We start from the raw sequence: 17,852 nt of genomic DNA, 5'->3' as shown, positions 1-17,852 counted from the left end.
ATAGATATGGTCCAACAATTTTATTCCAGCCTTGTGTTCTGGTAAATCTTTTCTTCTGTTAAGGCAGATATTTTAACAAGGCACTAGAAAACAACATTTTTTGCAGTCCATAATATCAGCTTTTGTCACTGAGGTCTTTACAAGCACTCTAAGCACAACGTGCATCCCAAGCATACAGGGATCAAAAGATCGTGTATTGCTGCAAAGAAGCACAAAACAGTCTGGGGCCTAATTCTGCTTCTACTATGGTCAACAACAGAGAGAATGAGTCATTTTTCTCTTAAACTACTCAAATGCTCCTAAACTGCAAACCCTGTCTCGCAGAGGTTTAAGTCAAACATTGGTCTAGAAGATAATACTACCTTGGGTAAAGGATTTTCGCAGAAGGGAAAAAATAAAGGCATGAGCATGTCAGATCACAGTTATCAGTGGACAACTATAGTCTGTTTTGTTTCTTTGTTAGAAAAGATTAAAGTAACAATAATTTGATCGTGCTTCCATCAATTTAAAATGCTCTGCTAGATAAATATTTTTTAAGATCTGTACAACAGGCCTTCTATTTAACAATGAATACATTTCAGACTAATGTGCTGCCAAGCTCCAGCTCTCTTTCTAGCAGCTGAATTCTTGGATAAAATCATTTTGCAGGGTATGAGCAATGCAGTTCTGAAAATAGCATCACTGCAAAATGAAAGATGGCAAGAACCTCTACAATGCTGATTTATTTCAATGAAATTTTGTCTCATGATCGGTATCTATTTTGATGTTTTCAGCTGAATTTTCATAGTTAATAAAACGTAAATCTATAGAATTCATTAACTTTGAGGCCCCAGCATAAATGTCTAAGAGGGGAAACCGAAAAAGAAAAAAAAAATAGCATTTACAACATAAAATATGTAAAACAGAAAAATGCTTTGTGGATCCAAATAATTTGCATTTATCACCACCACATGTACAGAGACACTCACAAAAGAAACCAACACCAATCAACAAGCTGTTTTGCACTCATCTTTAAGTATGTTTCTACTAGAAGAACGGATTGGAGCAATACTTTTTAAAATATCAGTGAGTTTATACATCTCATGTAATGCTCAGCATTCAGACATGTGCTGCTGAGAAAACACTAAGAGGTGATATTGCACTTCCCTGATTCTAAGTAGATTGCATGTTTTGGCTTTCTTTCCAATTCACTGATACAAAGGTACACTTCAGCAGATTTTTTTTTTCCTAATAATGAAGATTTTTAAATAGATTGGAAAATAAATTTTCAAATGAGAAGGAGCCTCATATTTTGTAATCCATTAATGCAGCTGTCTTTTCTAATTAACATCAGCAAAAAAATTGGCATTCTTCTGTCACAGACTTTATGCTAAAAATGAGATTATATGTATATGAGATGTGTCAAAATCCCTGAGTCTGACAGTAGAAACAGATGAAAAGGACACATCATAAATATCTTCTATCTACATTCGGTCACTGATTTGATATAAAAAGCGACACTGTGTACCAAGCCTCGCTACATTCTCAGCAAGACCTACACTTGTTAGGTCCATGCGCAGAAACCAAAAATACGAATGTCCCAGTTGTGCAAGCCCTAATTCATATGACTCATATAGACTTCCCTGAGTTGTCCTAATGACACCGAAACAGTAAGGATGATTCATACAAATAAAAAACGGGAATACACAACTTCTTTTCTAAAAATTTCCTGCCAGCATACATATATAGATAAGTTCATATGTATATTATTTTTATCCTCTTTATATTATTTTTATGCTCAAGCGGTTTACACCGATTTATCTAAGTATCAGATCCATCTTGAATATAATGTGTAATTTAACCTCTACATACAGAACAGGTGACTGTGGAGGAAAAAAGGATAAAAGGTAAAGGAAAGAGAGAAAATGAGTGGGGGTGGAAAATGAGAGAATATAAAATAAAAACAGACATTAAGCTATATCCAGAATGATGTAATTATGGAAACAGTACCATTCATATTGAAAGGCTTCATCCGTGGGTTTATCAAAATTAAAATATCTGTTTTGTTTTGTTGGTTGTTTTTTTCTTTTTTAATCAGTACAGACAGGTTTATCATCAGAAAGCAGCAGGTACATCTTTATATCCTACATTACTCACTATCAGTAAAAATATCAACACTGATAAGACATACGGTGTCAAAAGTATACTTAAGAATTACAATGTATTTTTAAACTCAAGACTATCAGTTTTGATGCAATATAGAAAAAAAAAAACAAGGAGAGGGTCCTATGCTACCTTTATCAGGAAACATACAAACTACATTTACTTAATAGTATTTTTTTTCTTAAGTCTGTATAGGTGCAGATGATAAATAAATATATATGGCTACAAAGAAAGAAATGCTTTGCATACTGTGTTAGCAGTAGTGTGGTTATAGTGACAGGAGTACCATATGCAACAATATTCTCATGTAAGTGCAAAATATCTGCTGTGCTGTGTGTATAATTGAAGTACTTGGGAGTTGCTATGTTAAAAGTAAGAGCATGATATCCTGTACCAACATGTAATAGATCCCTAATACATGATACAATGAAAATGATACTTTTTAATGAAACCTAATATATATCGATCAGTAGCTAAGCCTTATAGCTAAAGATCAAGACATAATTACTGCTATACTTAAACAGTTCATTAAAGAAGAGTCTTCAATATTTGCAGTGAAATATTCCAACACAGGAAGCAACAAATGCCATTATACCACCTGCACAAATTTGCAATGAAAAATTAAGGCTCCCATTTCATACAGCACAATCCTTCACTTGAGATTCTCCATACATTGCTGCGTAAATATATCAGAGCCTTTTTGCCTTGTCAGAGAAGTAAAATGAATCAAATGGCTGAGATTCTATGAGACAGGCATTGCTTAAATCTTCAGCACTTTTTTGCTAAAAATCTTTCGTGCCTGTATACTACTGTATTGGTGATAAGGACTTCTGAATGTTTTAGTAAAAGCACATGTTAAAATATTTACTGATGCAGAAGAAAGAGATGACTGAAGGAAAAGTGATTGTACAGTAATGAGTTGCTGATGAAATCGTAAACTATGTAGCCCTGAATATGCACATTTTTCCCACAACAGCTGGGAAATACTGCTTCCTCAGACCAACTTTTTAACTAAGAGAAAAAGAGACTGAAAATAATGGGGAGAAAGAAGGTAGCTAAGAACATAATATCAGAAAACCTTCAGTGCTTCAATTATTAATACCCTTTCTTTCCTTTATTCTCTTCTCCTGTGTTTTTTTCCCTATTTTTAATATTCTTAAAATATAAAATCTTTCACATTAAGGGCATTTGCGTCACTTCTCTTTGTTCTTCCCCATTTGTAATCTATAGTAAGAAACAAAACACCGCTGTCAACTCTTTAAAAAGAATCCAAAAATTGTTTTCTCTTTCACCTGTTACATCATTACTTTTTGCAAAGCAGCTCTCCCTGCATCAACCTGTTGTGCTGTCTTCTAAATGAACTAAGCCTTATTTGCACTTTGATTTCATTTCAAAGGAGAAACATTACTATGAAGGATGGACATGCACTATGGATTGTTTCTACGATATTTCAATGGAATAATAATGAGAAAAAAGAAAGCCAAGAGCAAGTAGATTGTGTAGAACATGGAAATGCTGTTGACTAACATCATATTCTGAATTACTTAATCATAGGCATAGTTATAATTAAAGTTATATAATATGTTTCCCTGTTGACAATTTTTATTATCATGACTGGCAGTAAAGGTAAATACTGAAGGGAATTGGCAAACATGGAGAGAGAGGGACAAAAACAGTTTTAAGGAAATATCACGTAACGTTATGCTAAAAAGTGATCTAGACTTCTATTTGAAATTATACAATATCCTTTTTATACAGTATTCTTTTAATTTCACTAGGTTCCATATTTCCTTCTCTTTTAAAACTAGAAAAATCTACGTAGAGGATAAACTGTAATTGGTTGTGTATGACAACCTTATCAGCTCAATAAGAAACAGTAAATACAGGAGCTCAAACACATGAAAAGCACTGACTTACAAAGCCCCGGCTTTGTATTTTGTCACTCTTGCTTCTACATGGCACATCTTTATAAACTGCAACACGAGAATATTTTAAAAGATAATTTTCCCTTCAATGAAAGGCTGTATTTATTCAAGTTAGAAGATATTAAGTGGTTCTTTTACACTTGTCTTTGTATTCCTTTCTTTCATTTAACAGTGCGAGCATCCCTTTGAGTCTTTCATAATGGAACGGATACTCGGAACTGAATACAATTATATCAACCTCCCAGCAGTACGAATTGGTGAAAATGCATTGCTGGTAATTGCTGTAAACTCATCCTCCTGCACAGGACGAACCAGGGCAATAAATTCTACCCAGCCTTAAACAATGGGGAAGACTACCGTTAGCACTGTTTTTCTTATGTAAAATGGATTAAAGTGAGTCATCCACTTAAAAGTTACCTACTGGTAGCTTTAACCCAGCTACAGGGACTAAGGGAAGTGCTTCCCCCCCCAAAAATATAAATAAAATAATAATAAGGTGAGGAAGAAAGAAGAAAAAGGAAGAAAACACGGTCATTAGCCTATAGTGCTTTGTTGTGGGTTTTGTTTGGGGTTTTTTTTCCAATCTGTAGGCAAATCTCAAATGTGATGTATTGGCTTATTTTTGCCTTTCTTTTATGGCATGCTTTCATTACGTGATCTTTGCACTGCTCTGGGCGACACTTCCATGCTAATAAGTACGCGGTGCTTTGAAGATTTCTATCTTACGGCCACGCCGAACAGAAAGCCGCCTGCACCGAGAGCATCCACCAGCTCTCGCGAAGGTGAATTTTTTTTTTTTTTTTTTTTTTGAGAAGTAACGATTTGCGAGGCCAACGCTGAAGAAACCAGTTCTTCACTTGCGCTGCTTTAAGCACGCCAAAAACCCCTCCGGCGTGGCCCACGCGTGCGCACAGCCGACAGCCCACCGGCGACCGCGGACAGAAAACAAACCCCGCGACTGTCACGATAGTCGCGGTGTGCGCTGGAACGCCTGCGGGCAGCGGCGAGCTCAAGCACAGCCTCCGAACTCACCGCCGCGCTCGCCTGCCTGCCGCGGAGAGGCGAGAAAATCCGCCCTCGGCGTGAATTTCAACAAAATTGCGAAAGTTTGGGGTTTGTTGGGTGGGTTTTTTTTTAAATAGCGTTCAAACTCCAGCCAGGCTGGACCAACCTTTGCGGGAGGAGGGGGCGGGCTCAGTGTAACTCCAAACTTTCCTCTCGGCCCGGCCGGACCGCCGGGGGTCCCTTGAGAGCCGGGGGGGGGCTCCGCCGCGGGGGGGGGCGCAGCCCTTGTCCTGCCCGCCGGGCCGCTCTCCCCCCCCCCCCGCGCCCGGCGACCACCCCGGGGGCAGCCTCCGCCGCCGATCGCTCTTCCCCCAAGCCCAAGCAGCCGAAAACCTGCAGTTTTCCCTCACCGCCACTTTTCCGCCCGGACTTACTTTATTTCCCTTTGTATTTTCGTCGCCGCCGCGCTCGCCCCGGCGCTGAGGTGAGCCCCCCCCCCTCACTCCCCCCGACCCCAAACCCCCTCCGCGGACCCCGCGGGGACTTACGTGGTGGCAGAAGGGAAAGGTCCCTCCGAGGAGTGGTTCATCACCAGGGACTGGAAAAGTGTCAGGCTAAAGACTAGCAGCCAGCCAGCAGCCATCTTCCTGATCGAAGATCGATCCCCCTTCCCCAAGTCGGCGAGGCGGCAATAATAATAAATTCAATTATTGTCTTGTGTGGCGGCGTGGGGGGGGCCTGTTGTTTTTTAAAGCCTCCTCCGCTCCAACCCCCCCCCGCCCCACCCGCCCCCTCGCAGGAGGCGCAGCCCAGAGATGTGCGGGGAGAAGCGGGAGCGCGGCCGAGGGTGGGCAGGAGGAGGAGAAACGATGGAGATCTGTGGGTGGAGAGGGGGAAGAGGAGAAAGAGAGAGAGAGAGAGATACTCTACTCTCTGCTACTCCAGCAGCAGCTCCAGCTTCATCTGATCCGCCGCCATCAGGGCTACTTTTGTAACAGATCTGCGCTCACTCCGTGCGGGCGTGTGTCTCCTTCCCTGATTTATTCCCCTGATTGCAGAGCAGAAAGAGGAGGAGGAGAGAGGGGCAGGCGGGGTGGGGGCTCCCGAAGGGAGAGGAGGAAAGAAGGGGAGAGAGTTGGGAGATCGCTGCCGGCTCCTGCCTTCCCTGCCGGCGGCGGGGGAGAGTCGGGGCGGGGAGCGGGGGAGGGCGCCGGGCCCTGTGGCGGCCGCGCTCCTTACAAGGAGCCCAGGAACTCCCCGGGCCGGGCCGGGCCGGGCCTCCCCCGGGGGGGCTGCGTGCCGCACCTCCCGCCGCCCGGACGCTATTTTTAAAAACGCTTCGTGCCTTATTTTAATCCGCACACACCACCACCCTCCCCCCCCCCCGGGCCGCTCCTCCCCTTGAAGCAGCAGCCGTGTGCCACCAGCCTGGGCTGCGTTTTTAAAACGTGGATTCATCGGTGTCTAAATAAACGTCGCCCTTGCCCGCTGGGGGCTGTAGAAGCGCTCCTCGGCGCCGAGGGGCGAGCGCGCCGCCCGCCCGCGCCCGCGGAGGGTTGCCCGGCCACCGCGGGGGGTTGCCCCGCACCCGCGGAGCGGAGCCGCCCGCCGCAGGGTCCCGTCCCCCGGCGGGTCCCCGAAGCGGTTCTGGGCAGCGGGTCCCCGGGGACAGGGCTGGGAGCACGCAGGCTTCATTCCCCCCCCCACCGCCCCCAGGCGCATCGCTAACCTGGACGTTAATTTCAGATTCCTTTGAGAATTCAGAGGACAAACTCCCTCTCCCCTCCTTTCTTTTACCCACCTTCACGTATACCAGTCTCTGTGGCAACTATACCGTCTCTGTACGAATGGAGAAAGTAAGCCAGGGAAGTATTTCTTGGCTTAAAGCAGTTAAAAGTTCGGTGACAGTTTTTGTTCTCTTTTCGGTCTGCGGGTTGTTGGTTTTGTTTGTTTGTTTCTCTTTCTTTTTGTATGTTTATGTATTTTTATTTAATTAATTGAATATACTTGGGTAACTCTAGTTATATTTTTATATATTTAATTAGCCCAACAGGTGAAAATGAAAGAGCAGACCCAGTGTTCATGTTCTTTTCACATCCTTTGTGGTTAAGGGTCCCATCATCTTGAAGGTATTAACTCATAACGATTTCTAAAAAACAGGAGAGTGCTCATCTCTATTTTAAAGTGGCAAAAGGACCAAAGCTGAGATCCACAAATGAAGAATTGAGTGTTCACATTGCTCAGGCTCCAAGCCAGCACGATATTTCAGTTGCAATCTGTAAAGCATGCAGTCACTCATCTACATTGTTTCTGGATTGGAGCTGGCGCTTTGGAGCTGGTGGGAAGAACTCCCAGTTGTCTTCACCTATCCACCTACCTGTAAGTACGTAGGATTCAGGGTTTGGATGCAAGTCTCAAATAGCAGTTTCTAAAATGATACTGCAGCCTGCAGACTCAAACAGTCTGAAGAGTATCTGCAGCCCAGCTTTTGCAGGTCTCCATAGGCTTTACGGTTTTGCCACATCAAGTGGCAACAACACTTCAGATACTCAGCTATAACTGCTCATCTGAGCACCTCCGCTTTCCTACAGGGATGTAGAGGCACCGATGGCTTCTGCTGCAAGGTCGACCGACAGGTAACTGCAGAGTCATGGGCGTGTGATGCAGAGGTCCTGCTTCACATAGGATGTATCGAGATGAGATCCAGGGTGGAGAGAAGACGTTGGGGAGTGGTGTAAAGGTTTGGAGAAATGCAGAGGGGAGAGAGGCTGGAAATGTGGAGTAGTTCAGGTTGCACAAGGCCGTGGCAGATTTTCTTCTTAGAGTGTAATTTAAGGCATCTCCTCACTCTTGGGGCCCTACACTGTTTAAGGGTATCATTAGCCAGTACCAGGAGGACGTCAATTCAGTTATGAACAGGAATATTCAAAAAAGCCCTACTGGTTCTGCTCCTTGATAGGACTCTGAAGGTGGGCACGAGTTCATGCCTAAACTCTGCTGAGAGCCACTGACTAGATGTTCTTCTGTTAATTGTGCCCCAAAACACCTACAGCCTCGCAGTGGGCACCACAGTGGTGGATTAACGCTCCGGCAACACCCCTTCAGCATAAAGGATGGAAATGCTCCACCTGGCTCCTTCCCTACCTGAAGGATCCAGCATTCGCCCATGTCATCTCTGCTCAACAGGAAAGTGCTTGTGTTCAATTCCCAGCCGTTCTTTCCCCAGAGGCCCGCACACTGCTCGCCGAGCCGTGGGCACTGAGCTGGGAAAGAGGTGCTCTCTAGTCCCACTGAAGTGGGAAAGGATGCATGCGTTGGTCAGGGCAAGAGGGGATGCAGATGACTGTGCAAACCCACATGGGAAATGGTTTCAACAGGTGAGACGTACTGTCACAGTATAACAACATACAGGAGACAAAGAAAGATCAAAGAATGATAATGTAAAATAATAAATAGAAAATATAGGGTTACACAAGAATTTTTTCTTTCATCATTAGTATAATTTTCTGTAAGCCTGCATTTCTGATGCTGCATCCATCATTTATAGAGCTCCTCAGGGCAATAATTATTGCTACTGATAATTCTGACAACAATAACGCATGGCTAGTAATGCAACAATGCAATGCATGGGTGGGTTGGCACCCCATGTAGCACAGTAAGGTCTGGATTGTGACAGTTTCAGCAATACTACCACACTGTAACAATAGCTATTAATGTGAAAAAGATGCTAGAGAAAATACTGCTATTTTTTAATATAGCAATATTTGAAGCATCAAATCTCTGGTGCTATTTACAACTGTATAACAAGACTCTCTGCAGGGTAATCCTACAGTGAATGCTACTTACGTGCAACTGAATGCTGGTGGTGCCCACTGAAACTCAGGCATGGAAGAGAAGAGAAAGGTTGTCTACATGCGTCTGCAGCGTGGAGGAGAAATACACAGGTTAGCTCCAAACAAGCTGGTTGAAGTGTTGAGGAGCAGCCGGGGCTGGAAAATGGAGTTCGGCAAGGGCTACCTACGTGGCATTCATGGGAGGACACAGGTCTGTGATACACAAGTCAAGCTCAGCCTGCAAGCTTTACAAGATTTACAAGCAAACTTGGGCTGGAGCCCAGTTTTGAGAAAAGCTGGACTCGAATAACAGTTTTCCTTCAAAATTAAGTGAGGCTTGAAGCTGGCATTTGAGTTTTTGCCTTTTTTTGCATCTGAAACTTAGGAAGCAAATGCTACCTTGAAGCACGTGGAAGAAAAGAATGCAGGAGTTACTCCAGGAGTAATGTGTTATTTACTAATTACTCACCCTTTTGTTTCACCTAATTGTTTATGACTTAAAAATGCATTTATATGCCAGGTATTTAATAAAGATGCAGAAAGTTTAGAAACGTTGACCTCATCCTACAAACATGTATGGATATGAGTAATTGTGTTCAAATGAGTTCCCACTAGCTTTGATGGGACAGTGTGATAGACTTAAAACATAATACTAGCAGAATTAAGTTTCTTGATATTTCTTCGTTCTCCCATAATCCAGAAAAAACCAAAACAATTGAATGTAGTTTCATCATGGAATTTTAAAAAGCTATTAAAATCTCATAAGCAATCAATTCCTTTACATTTGATGATTATACTACTTCCCTACACAGTCACATTTCAAACAATATTTTAAATACGTTGTTTGTACTTCACTGTAATGTTGCACTGCAGATATTCTTATAATTTATCTGTGTTAAGGTTCCTAAAGATCTATTACAGCTGACAAGTCTTCTTTTACAAGCACTTAAATATAGACTTGAATGACAAACCATGAAAGTAAATCTTTCTTCATTCTTACTTCCCCTCATTCTAAATTTAATGCCTGTCATACCTGACCGAGACCTTTCTGTGAAGGAGCACAGGAATGACAGGGATTGATATAATGAGAGGGGGTCTTACAAAAAGTTTGCTTTGTACCTACTTGGTGGACTTGGCAGTGTTGGGTTTACGGTTGGACTCGATCATCTTAAAGGTCTTTTCCAACCTAAATGATTCTATTCTATTCCGTTCTATGATTCTACTGAAATTACTGGGAAACTTTCAGTTGACCGTGGTGGTCCGTACGTCAGAAATAAAAATTCCTATTGCAAAACCACAAAATCTATTTTGCATCAAAGGCTTCTTCTCAGTTCAGTATATCAGTAACAAGTATTAATCCATGATCACGCCTCTCTCTTTAATTTCAATTTCTGGATATATTATTTACTTTTTCATAAATTATTTATGCTGTCACAAATCCAGCATAAGAGACAAAGAGGTGGGCCTTCTGTCTCTTAACCATTTTTCTTAAAAAAACCCAGAAAATAAGTTGGAACCAGATTAAAAAAAAATTATGCCTGTATATAAACTTCTTCTTCAGTAATCAGCATTGTCATAAAATTTTTGGAAAACAGTGGCAGTTTAAGATTAACATATGCAGGATTGTAGCACTTGTGTAAATAGATAGCATGCAATGACCAAGTGTCTTAACTGTCTTTTTTTTTTGTTGTTGTTATATTCAATGAATCGGTAGTGGCTGTTATTCTCGCTGGCCCTAATCTGCAGTGTGCTGAGTACACTTCACCTCTGTGGTTGGGGTGGCAAGTACTTTGCTAGATGGAACCCCAGATGTCATTCAGTTCAGCCAAAATGTGCTTGCTGAAATACTGTAAAAAGTATGACAAGGTCGTATTCAGTGCCACAGCAATACCAAAATACCATTTTGTTCCTGGAATGTAATATCTTCTTTATGTCTGTGTGTTACACAGGGCAGGAGGGGGTAATCGTACTGAATAATTCTCATTCTGTTTGCTTGTGTGGGACTGACTAGAGAGTGCAGGCAGCCTGATCTCAATTTCTAATTTCAGGGGAAAAAAAACTCATATTGAAGTCTGCATCAGATGGAAATGCAAGACCAGGCCCATTGCAAGTGAGCTGAATTGTTTTACATATTTGAATTGGAGATCATTTTATATTGTAAAAACTTTGTGAGCTACATCCAACAGCGAGGTAGTCAACACTGTTTTGTTCTCACCCTTGTTTTTATTCACATTTGAGTGAGCGTGCTGAACCTAGTAGCAAAACTTTCCCTATCTGATATAATTAAATGTTTATTATTTTCTTGTTATTGTCAGATTTTTTTTCCATTGGTTGGTTTTTTTGACACTAGTGTTAAACCAACAATAATTTAAGGGTAGTTTAATATTGAAACTTGGAGCCCAGCATAATAAATATTCTCTCAGTGAATACCAAAGAAAACTATCTTAAAAGAAAATGCCAGGCTTGTAAAACTTCATCCATTTAAGGAGGAAGCATAATGCAAAGTTTATGCAATTATCAGTGATCTTGATACGTCTATGCAGGACACTGTAGCACTATGAGGAGATAGTTTGGTTCTGAGAGGCTCTGTATTCAGTCTAGTATTATTATGCTTCTCAGTTTGGAAGGAAAATGAACTTTTTTGTTCAAGAATCACTGTATTGTATTTTACAGCATAATGTAGAAGCGCTCATTGTAAATCTCATATTGATGTTGTGACAGTATTCACAGAACCCCATAAATGTCAGTAATCTTGCTGAAGGAAACCTTCAATTATAAATGTTAAACTGTGGTATGTTCTGAGCTTGTAAAGAAATATAACTTCTAAGAACAGTCTTATACAAATAACTTATATATTTTATATAAGGATGGATTAAGTGACACAATAAGGCTAAAGACAGAGGTTTGGTCTGTACACACTGATGTGCACTTGTCCACTTATTTTCGTTTTAAAAGATGGCAAAGTAGGAATTGTAATGGTAAAAAGAAGACACATATTCAGCAAATCTGTTCTGATGGCCAGGGAGCACACTGCAGGCTGACGTGACTTCGCGGTGACCACGCTGTGCTGGATCAGAAGCCAGGTGGCCTCGTTAGCTGGGATCGGGCCCCCTCTAATATGCTTTGCCCCTAAGCAGAGATGATTAGCTCCGATAATGGAGGCCGCGCAGCTTCTGGTTTAGGAGCACAAGATCCATTACTTGTGCTCAGGGCGAAGGCAGAACTCTCTCCCGTATAATGTAATATACCTCAGTCTGATAATACAGCATCTGCTACGCATTTTACACCAACTGCAAAAATGATTTAAGGTAAATTTGAATCTTTTGTGTACCCATAGTTTCTAATGAGAGAAGCTAGTGGGATAGATGGTAGACTTTATGCCAAGTACCCTTAAGAAATAATAAAATAACAAATAAATATTTATAATATTCCTTCTTTGATAAAGCCTAAGGGCAGATAGCTTCTCTCATCTCTTTCATGATTTATTAAAAATCTTTAATTGGCAGTTCTTAAAAAATTCCAATTCAGCTTTTAAAGTGAAAAGTCAAAAGATAAAAACTGTAGGTAAACTGCACATCTGATCAGCCCTCGTCTCTATAATTAAAATGAAGGAATGGATTTAAAAGTTACATTTCAAGCTTCTGCTATCATTTTAGCAGCAAGTGAGTGCTTTTATGTTGTCTGAAAGCGTAAAGTAAGATTTTTGCATTTGCTCATAATATCTGTAGGGGTCTAATTCTTTCCAGAATGGTGCTCCATTAAACTATGTAATAATGATGTCATTTATTCATACGGATTAATACCCCCTCTATTGTCCGAACTATTTCACATGATATAATATATCAGTACAGTAATGTTAAGCCCCCTTGTTATAATCAGCTCTGCACAGTCTGCAGTTCCATGCAAAGCAAAAAGGGCAGCTCTGTACAATCCACTCCAAATGCTGGGATTAATTATGTTGGAGACTTCATATTGCACTTGCAGATGTTATTAATTACTGCCACTCCCAGTTTAATAGCTGTTTCCATAGTAACTATGAAAATTTAAAGAAGGTGTGAAGGGAAGTAAGTTGAGTAGTTGGTTTTGGTTGTTTGGTTTTGTGTTTTGGTTTTTTTCTTTTTCTAAAAGGAGGACAAAGGCAATCTGACAAAATGTATGTATATATAAAAATAAAACTCTGCAAACCCTAAGCAGTGCAAGATAAGCAAAAAGTAATGGCACAGAGGAACACGGATGTTTTCAGAAGATACCAAGCTACTTAAATAATCAGTTACTTAAACTGACAACCTGCTCTCACTTGATCCTTTTAAGTTTAATCCCAGTTTGCACTTTTTGGTACAATCTAGAAAGTCCAGTGAAGTCAGAGCACGTGCAGTGCAAGTAAACACGGAGCTATTGTCTGTCTCCAGCATCAAAGATTTACTACCTATAAACATGCTACCAGTGGCACTGGTTTAGAACTAAAAGGTTTAAAAACATAGATCTCTATTGCTTGAAAGAACAAAGACTTAATCATAGATTTAATATCTTATGTGAATTATAAATTAACCACGTGACTGTGTCTCCTTCAACTGAAATACAGCTTTTTACATCCACTGCCCAGCACATTTACAAGAACAAGAGCAAAGTGTATCAGCTAACACACAGAGTACCTGTTCTCTTTGAGCTGTCTCTAAATTCTGTCTTCAGACAACACTTGCTGTTGGTTAAGAAGTATTCTGAAAACATCTACGTAGAATGTCCTGGTAACTGGAGATATGGATAGTTTAATATTTACTCTCCTCTCATATCAGAAAATAAAGTGAAAATAAAAGCAATAACTGATAAATTACAAATTATTGCAACTTGAAACTACCATGGGAAAATAAGGTGAGAATTATTTTGATATTTCAAGATGATACGCCGAAATAACAGAAATATTTCCTTTTTGAAGGACTTTCCAAGTATTTATTCACATTTATAACCCATGGTTCTTAACAATAATTAAGACTAAAAGAATAAACAGAGAAAATATGGTTAGTGACAAAATGCATATTTCTTAGAAAAAGAAACGCCCTTCACTTTGGGAAACTACTAGCACTATTTCTTTGTAAGTAAATGTGGTGATCATTTATCATACTCCAACTCTTAAAATGTCATATGAAAATTATAACAATCATCTGAGCTGTATTTCCATCAATAGCTGTGATAGAAGATGTGTTTTTAAATGTCCTGTTCTCCCTCCCTTATGTACAGAAAGCCTTTCCCCCACTTTGAAATGCAGATGACTGACTCCAGGAGTACCACAAGAATTTTTTCCTTTTTGTTATCAAGGGAATCCCATTGTCAAGTCCTACATGCACCCATCTGTGCTCTGGGAGTGAATTATAACCTTTTGAAGCATTTGTCCTGTGCACTGCTGAAATCCTGGTTTCAGAGTTTAAGTATGTATGTCAGAAGTGGTGCCCAGTTTGTGACTAATCTGTGATACAGAACCTCAACTGGTTTTATGTATTAATAGTCCAGTATCTGAAATTGTCATCAAAACATCTACCTAAAGCACACGGTGAGTAATAATAATCCAGGGTATAATAAAATAATTAAACGTATAAAAATAGAATCTGTTAAAAAAAAAGGGCTCATAATGTTTAAGAGGATAAATCTGGACTGAGAGTTTCCCTTTTATAACACAGATCAACATTTTCCCAGCGAGGCGGGAAATTCCTGTAGGACCCAAGCCTGTTCTGCTTCCCACGCGACACTTTGCAGCAGAAATCCTCTTTGAGGAGAAAAAGTTCCTCTCCGCAAGAGGCTACCGCTATTTTCTCATCCACCGCTGTGGACTGGATGCCCACGCGCACTACCCTTGAGACCAGCTGAACCACATCTTGCGTGATGTCCTGCAGAGAAGTCACCCTACCACCGCCCCAGAGACTGCCTGAGACCGGACTGAGGCACTGGCTATGAAAAAGCAGCAGCAGCGGTAGATGGTACCACTGTTCATTATTCCCTGGAAATAGAGTTCCTTTGTTTCTTGTTGACCTTGGAAACTTTTTCTGCCCTTGTCTACCATTTTCTTCTGGCCAGTCTCCCGAGGTCTGCTTTCTAGGCATAAAAAGAGATGAGAGGGAGATCATTTCTGAAAACATGAAAAGTCTTGGGAAAACATTGAGAGGAGGATGTAACCTTGAGAGTGCGCGGGTAAAGGAGGCAGAAAACCTAATGCAGGGTCAGAAAAATGAAAGGAAAAGGATTAATTAAAATGTACTAAAAGCATTTTGAAGATGAAAAAGGAATATAAGTGCTAAGTATTTTTCTTTGTAACAGAAGCTCTGCTGAAAATCAATGGGGAAAGCATGGCTTTTATTTGAGTGGCAATTTGCATATTAATATTGTGATAGCATTATGCAATAGTATATAAGACAGATTGGGTAAATAAAGGCTGTGACCAAACATTTCAGCTTTTCCCCCACGTCTATTCAAAATGAAACTGGCAGAATGTCACACTGTAGGCTTGTCCTTGATTTGTTTCCAGTAGAACATTAATTGATGTGTTCCCGTGTTTTGATATGTGATTTACAAGCTCTATAACTCAAAGGGTGATTACAGCCAGGCTAGCAATCTGGATGCCAAGCCTCATTTCTGTGAACTGTCCTGGATATTTCACTCTAGAAATCATGGCTTTCTAAATGTGTGGGAGACAATATTAAGCAGTAGCAATCAACAGTACAGTTTTCTGTTGGTGTAGCAGGAGGGAGTATTTTGAAATAGCTACTGCATCTGCTTGGTAGCTATTTTTTTCTCAAACTGGAAAAATCTCCAATGTTTCAAACAAAATACCCACAAAATACCCAGAAATGTAGAAGTCTTCACAAAGAACATTCTGTATTTTTTAAAAAATCTGTTTTTTTCAAAGCAACCAAAAAGAATGGAAGAAGAATATGTGCAACCAGTAGAAAAAAAAAACCCAACATTTTCTTCCCCTAATACTTCAAAAATTGCTTTGCAAAACTCTTGGTAACCGAGCAAGTTTTGAATTATGGTTTCATTCCAATACAATCTACAGTGGCTCAACTGTGACCCCTAAATACCAAAGCTATAATGAGAATGGTGAAAAGTTCAAGCCCATTATTGTAATACCCTTACCCTTATATGTGTTAATATAATATCTATCCATTTTATGTTTCATCTAGTTTTCTAATATTACTTATTTGGTGAAAGATGCTTAACAGGAAAAAAATTTAGAAGCACTTTTTTTAATAACTCTATTGTTTAAAGTGTTGTAGAGGGTTTGTGTGTCAAAGAGAAAGTACTATGATTATAAGTTTATTTGACTGAAGGCTACTTCCAGTGCAGCAGCTTTACAGGTTAATACCCCTTTGTTATAGATCATTTCAGTTCACACATCAAAATCAGCTGGAAGATGGTATTAGTATTGAGGAGCAGGGTACTAGAAGATGGGTAAGGCACATTACTATAACTTTGCAGAGTGAAAACTGGCACATGTTGGCCACAAAACTGTGGAAGCAACCAGCAGCAGTAAATTGGTGATAGCAAAATACTTACTATATTTAAAACACAAATGCTAGTTCATTATTTCATATATTGAGCCATCTGTCTGAAAACTGTGGGTATAAAGATTTCGCTTTATCCAGCTTTTAGGGGAGCACTGTTGCCCTCTTTTTACCAATGGGATATGTTGTCATTTCACTGGGATCCTGTGCCAGTGGAATTCTCGGTTCAGCATCATCTCAGGATTTGTTGCAGAGTCACTGTTTATGGAGACACTGCTTTACTAATGTCTTTTGCAACAAGCACAACTGCCTATGTGCAGGAGATATGTCAAGTCTATTACTTTTTATACAAACTCATATTTTTTTCCTCGTCATAGTACTTGACTGATTTTTCAATGGAGCATTTAATGATGTGAAGAAAACCTGTTCTTATTATATATACTTTCTTCTTTTCTTTTTCATCTGTTGTTTTATCCATATAATTTTGTGCTAGAAAGCCAAGTACGCCTTACTCTGTGGTCAGAAGGTGAGGAGTGGCCCAGCCTCAGGCTTTTCAGTCCTACAGGCAACATGAAATTTTGATGTGGAAGCAGAGTGGTTTCTTAGCAGATGAAAGAGCTTATGAGAGTTTAAGTAAGGAAAAATAAACGGAAAGCAACAGTGTAGTTCCTATGTGTCAAGAAGAGTGGGATAATTCAAGAGAGGTCAAGTTTGGGAGGCAGGGCTGACAGGAAGAAAGTGGACTTTTGAGGAAGTTTGGGGAGGAGAAATGAGACTGAAGGATTTGCGGGAGGAGATAGGAGGTTGTATCTGTCCCTGATACTTCTAGTAAGGATATTACTATGTCTAAGAAATGAAGTTGCTGCCCTTGGCCTTCATTCCAGATATTTAACTGCTCTTTAGATGTCTTTGAACTGTACTATGCATGGAATGTTCTGGATATTCGAATGAAGCCTTTAAATATACTAAATATTCTGTGGAAATTACAATGTAGAGGTCAGAACAGATCCAGAAATATGGTTGCAACCTTATGTGCACTAAGCATCCAGTGGTCCACCTTCCCAAGCACTAAAGTTTTCTTCTATTTGTATCTAGCTGAGCGAATGAAGATGCAAATAATTAAGACCAGGTCATCCTGTGGCTTGGAGGTTCCTGCCAACTGGAGATAACAGAATTAATTTCTTGCCAATTCTGCTGTATGAAATGAGGATGCTAGGGGTTAGCAAAACATGCTCAGAAAATGCTGTGTTCCTGAGGTCAAAAAGTTTTAGAAAAAAAAAAGAATTTCCAAAAATCAAACTGAAATTAAAACAAGAACCAGAAGTTTCACTACGTTCATAAAGGAGAAGAGCAGAGGCATCATACAATGAAGTTAAGGAAAAAGATGACATAGCTATGACATAGCCTTTAAAACCAAGAAAATACATTCTTTCATGTTTCTGACCTCAGTTTTA

At 40.2% G+C, this 17,852-nt stretch overlaps 1 protein-coding gene and 1 long non-coding RNA gene across 13 annotated transcripts in view; one reads left to right on the top strand and one right to left on the bottom strand.

Annotated features, from left to right (window-relative positions):
• The window catches only part of CACNA2D1 (calcium voltage-gated channel auxiliary subunit alpha2delta 1), a 426,426-nt gene extending 420,085 nt beyond the window's left edge, over positions 1 to 6,341 (bottom strand). For 3 of the 12 annotated variants that reach the window (XM_069801700.1, XM_069801701.1, XM_069801706.1), the window contains exon 1: positions 5,621 to 6,336. In XM_069801700.1, the coding sequence (XP_069657801.1) occupies positions 5,621 to 5,715 (95 nt within the window). In that variant the 5' untranslated portion in view covers positions 5,716 to 6,336. Of the gene's footprint in view, positions 1 to 5,620 lie in introns of all 12 variants that reach the window. The other 9 variants (XM_069801697.1, XM_069801705.1, XM_069801699.1 and 6 more) reach the window with 8 other exon arrangements.
• Positions 6,342 to 6,787: 446 nt separating this feature from the next.
• On the top strand, positions 6,788 to 9,678 carry LOC138688943 (uncharacterized). The gene is made up of 2 exons (XR_011327722.1): positions 6,788 to 7,451; positions 8,032 to 9,678. It is a non-coding gene; the product is annotated as an uncharacterized lncRNA (long non-coding RNA).
• The last annotated feature ends 8,174 nt before the right edge of the window (positions 9,679 to 17,852 follow it).

The sequence above is a fragment of the Haliaeetus albicilla genome, chromosome 14 (genome assembly GCF_947461875.1).
Source record: "Haliaeetus albicilla chromosome 14, bHalAlb1.1, whole genome shotgun sequence".
In the NCBI taxonomy this organism is placed as follows: Eukaryota; Metazoa; Chordata; class Aves; order Accipitriformes; family Accipitridae; genus Haliaeetus; species Haliaeetus albicilla.
This window is presented reverse-complemented; position numbering and strand designations above follow the sequence as displayed.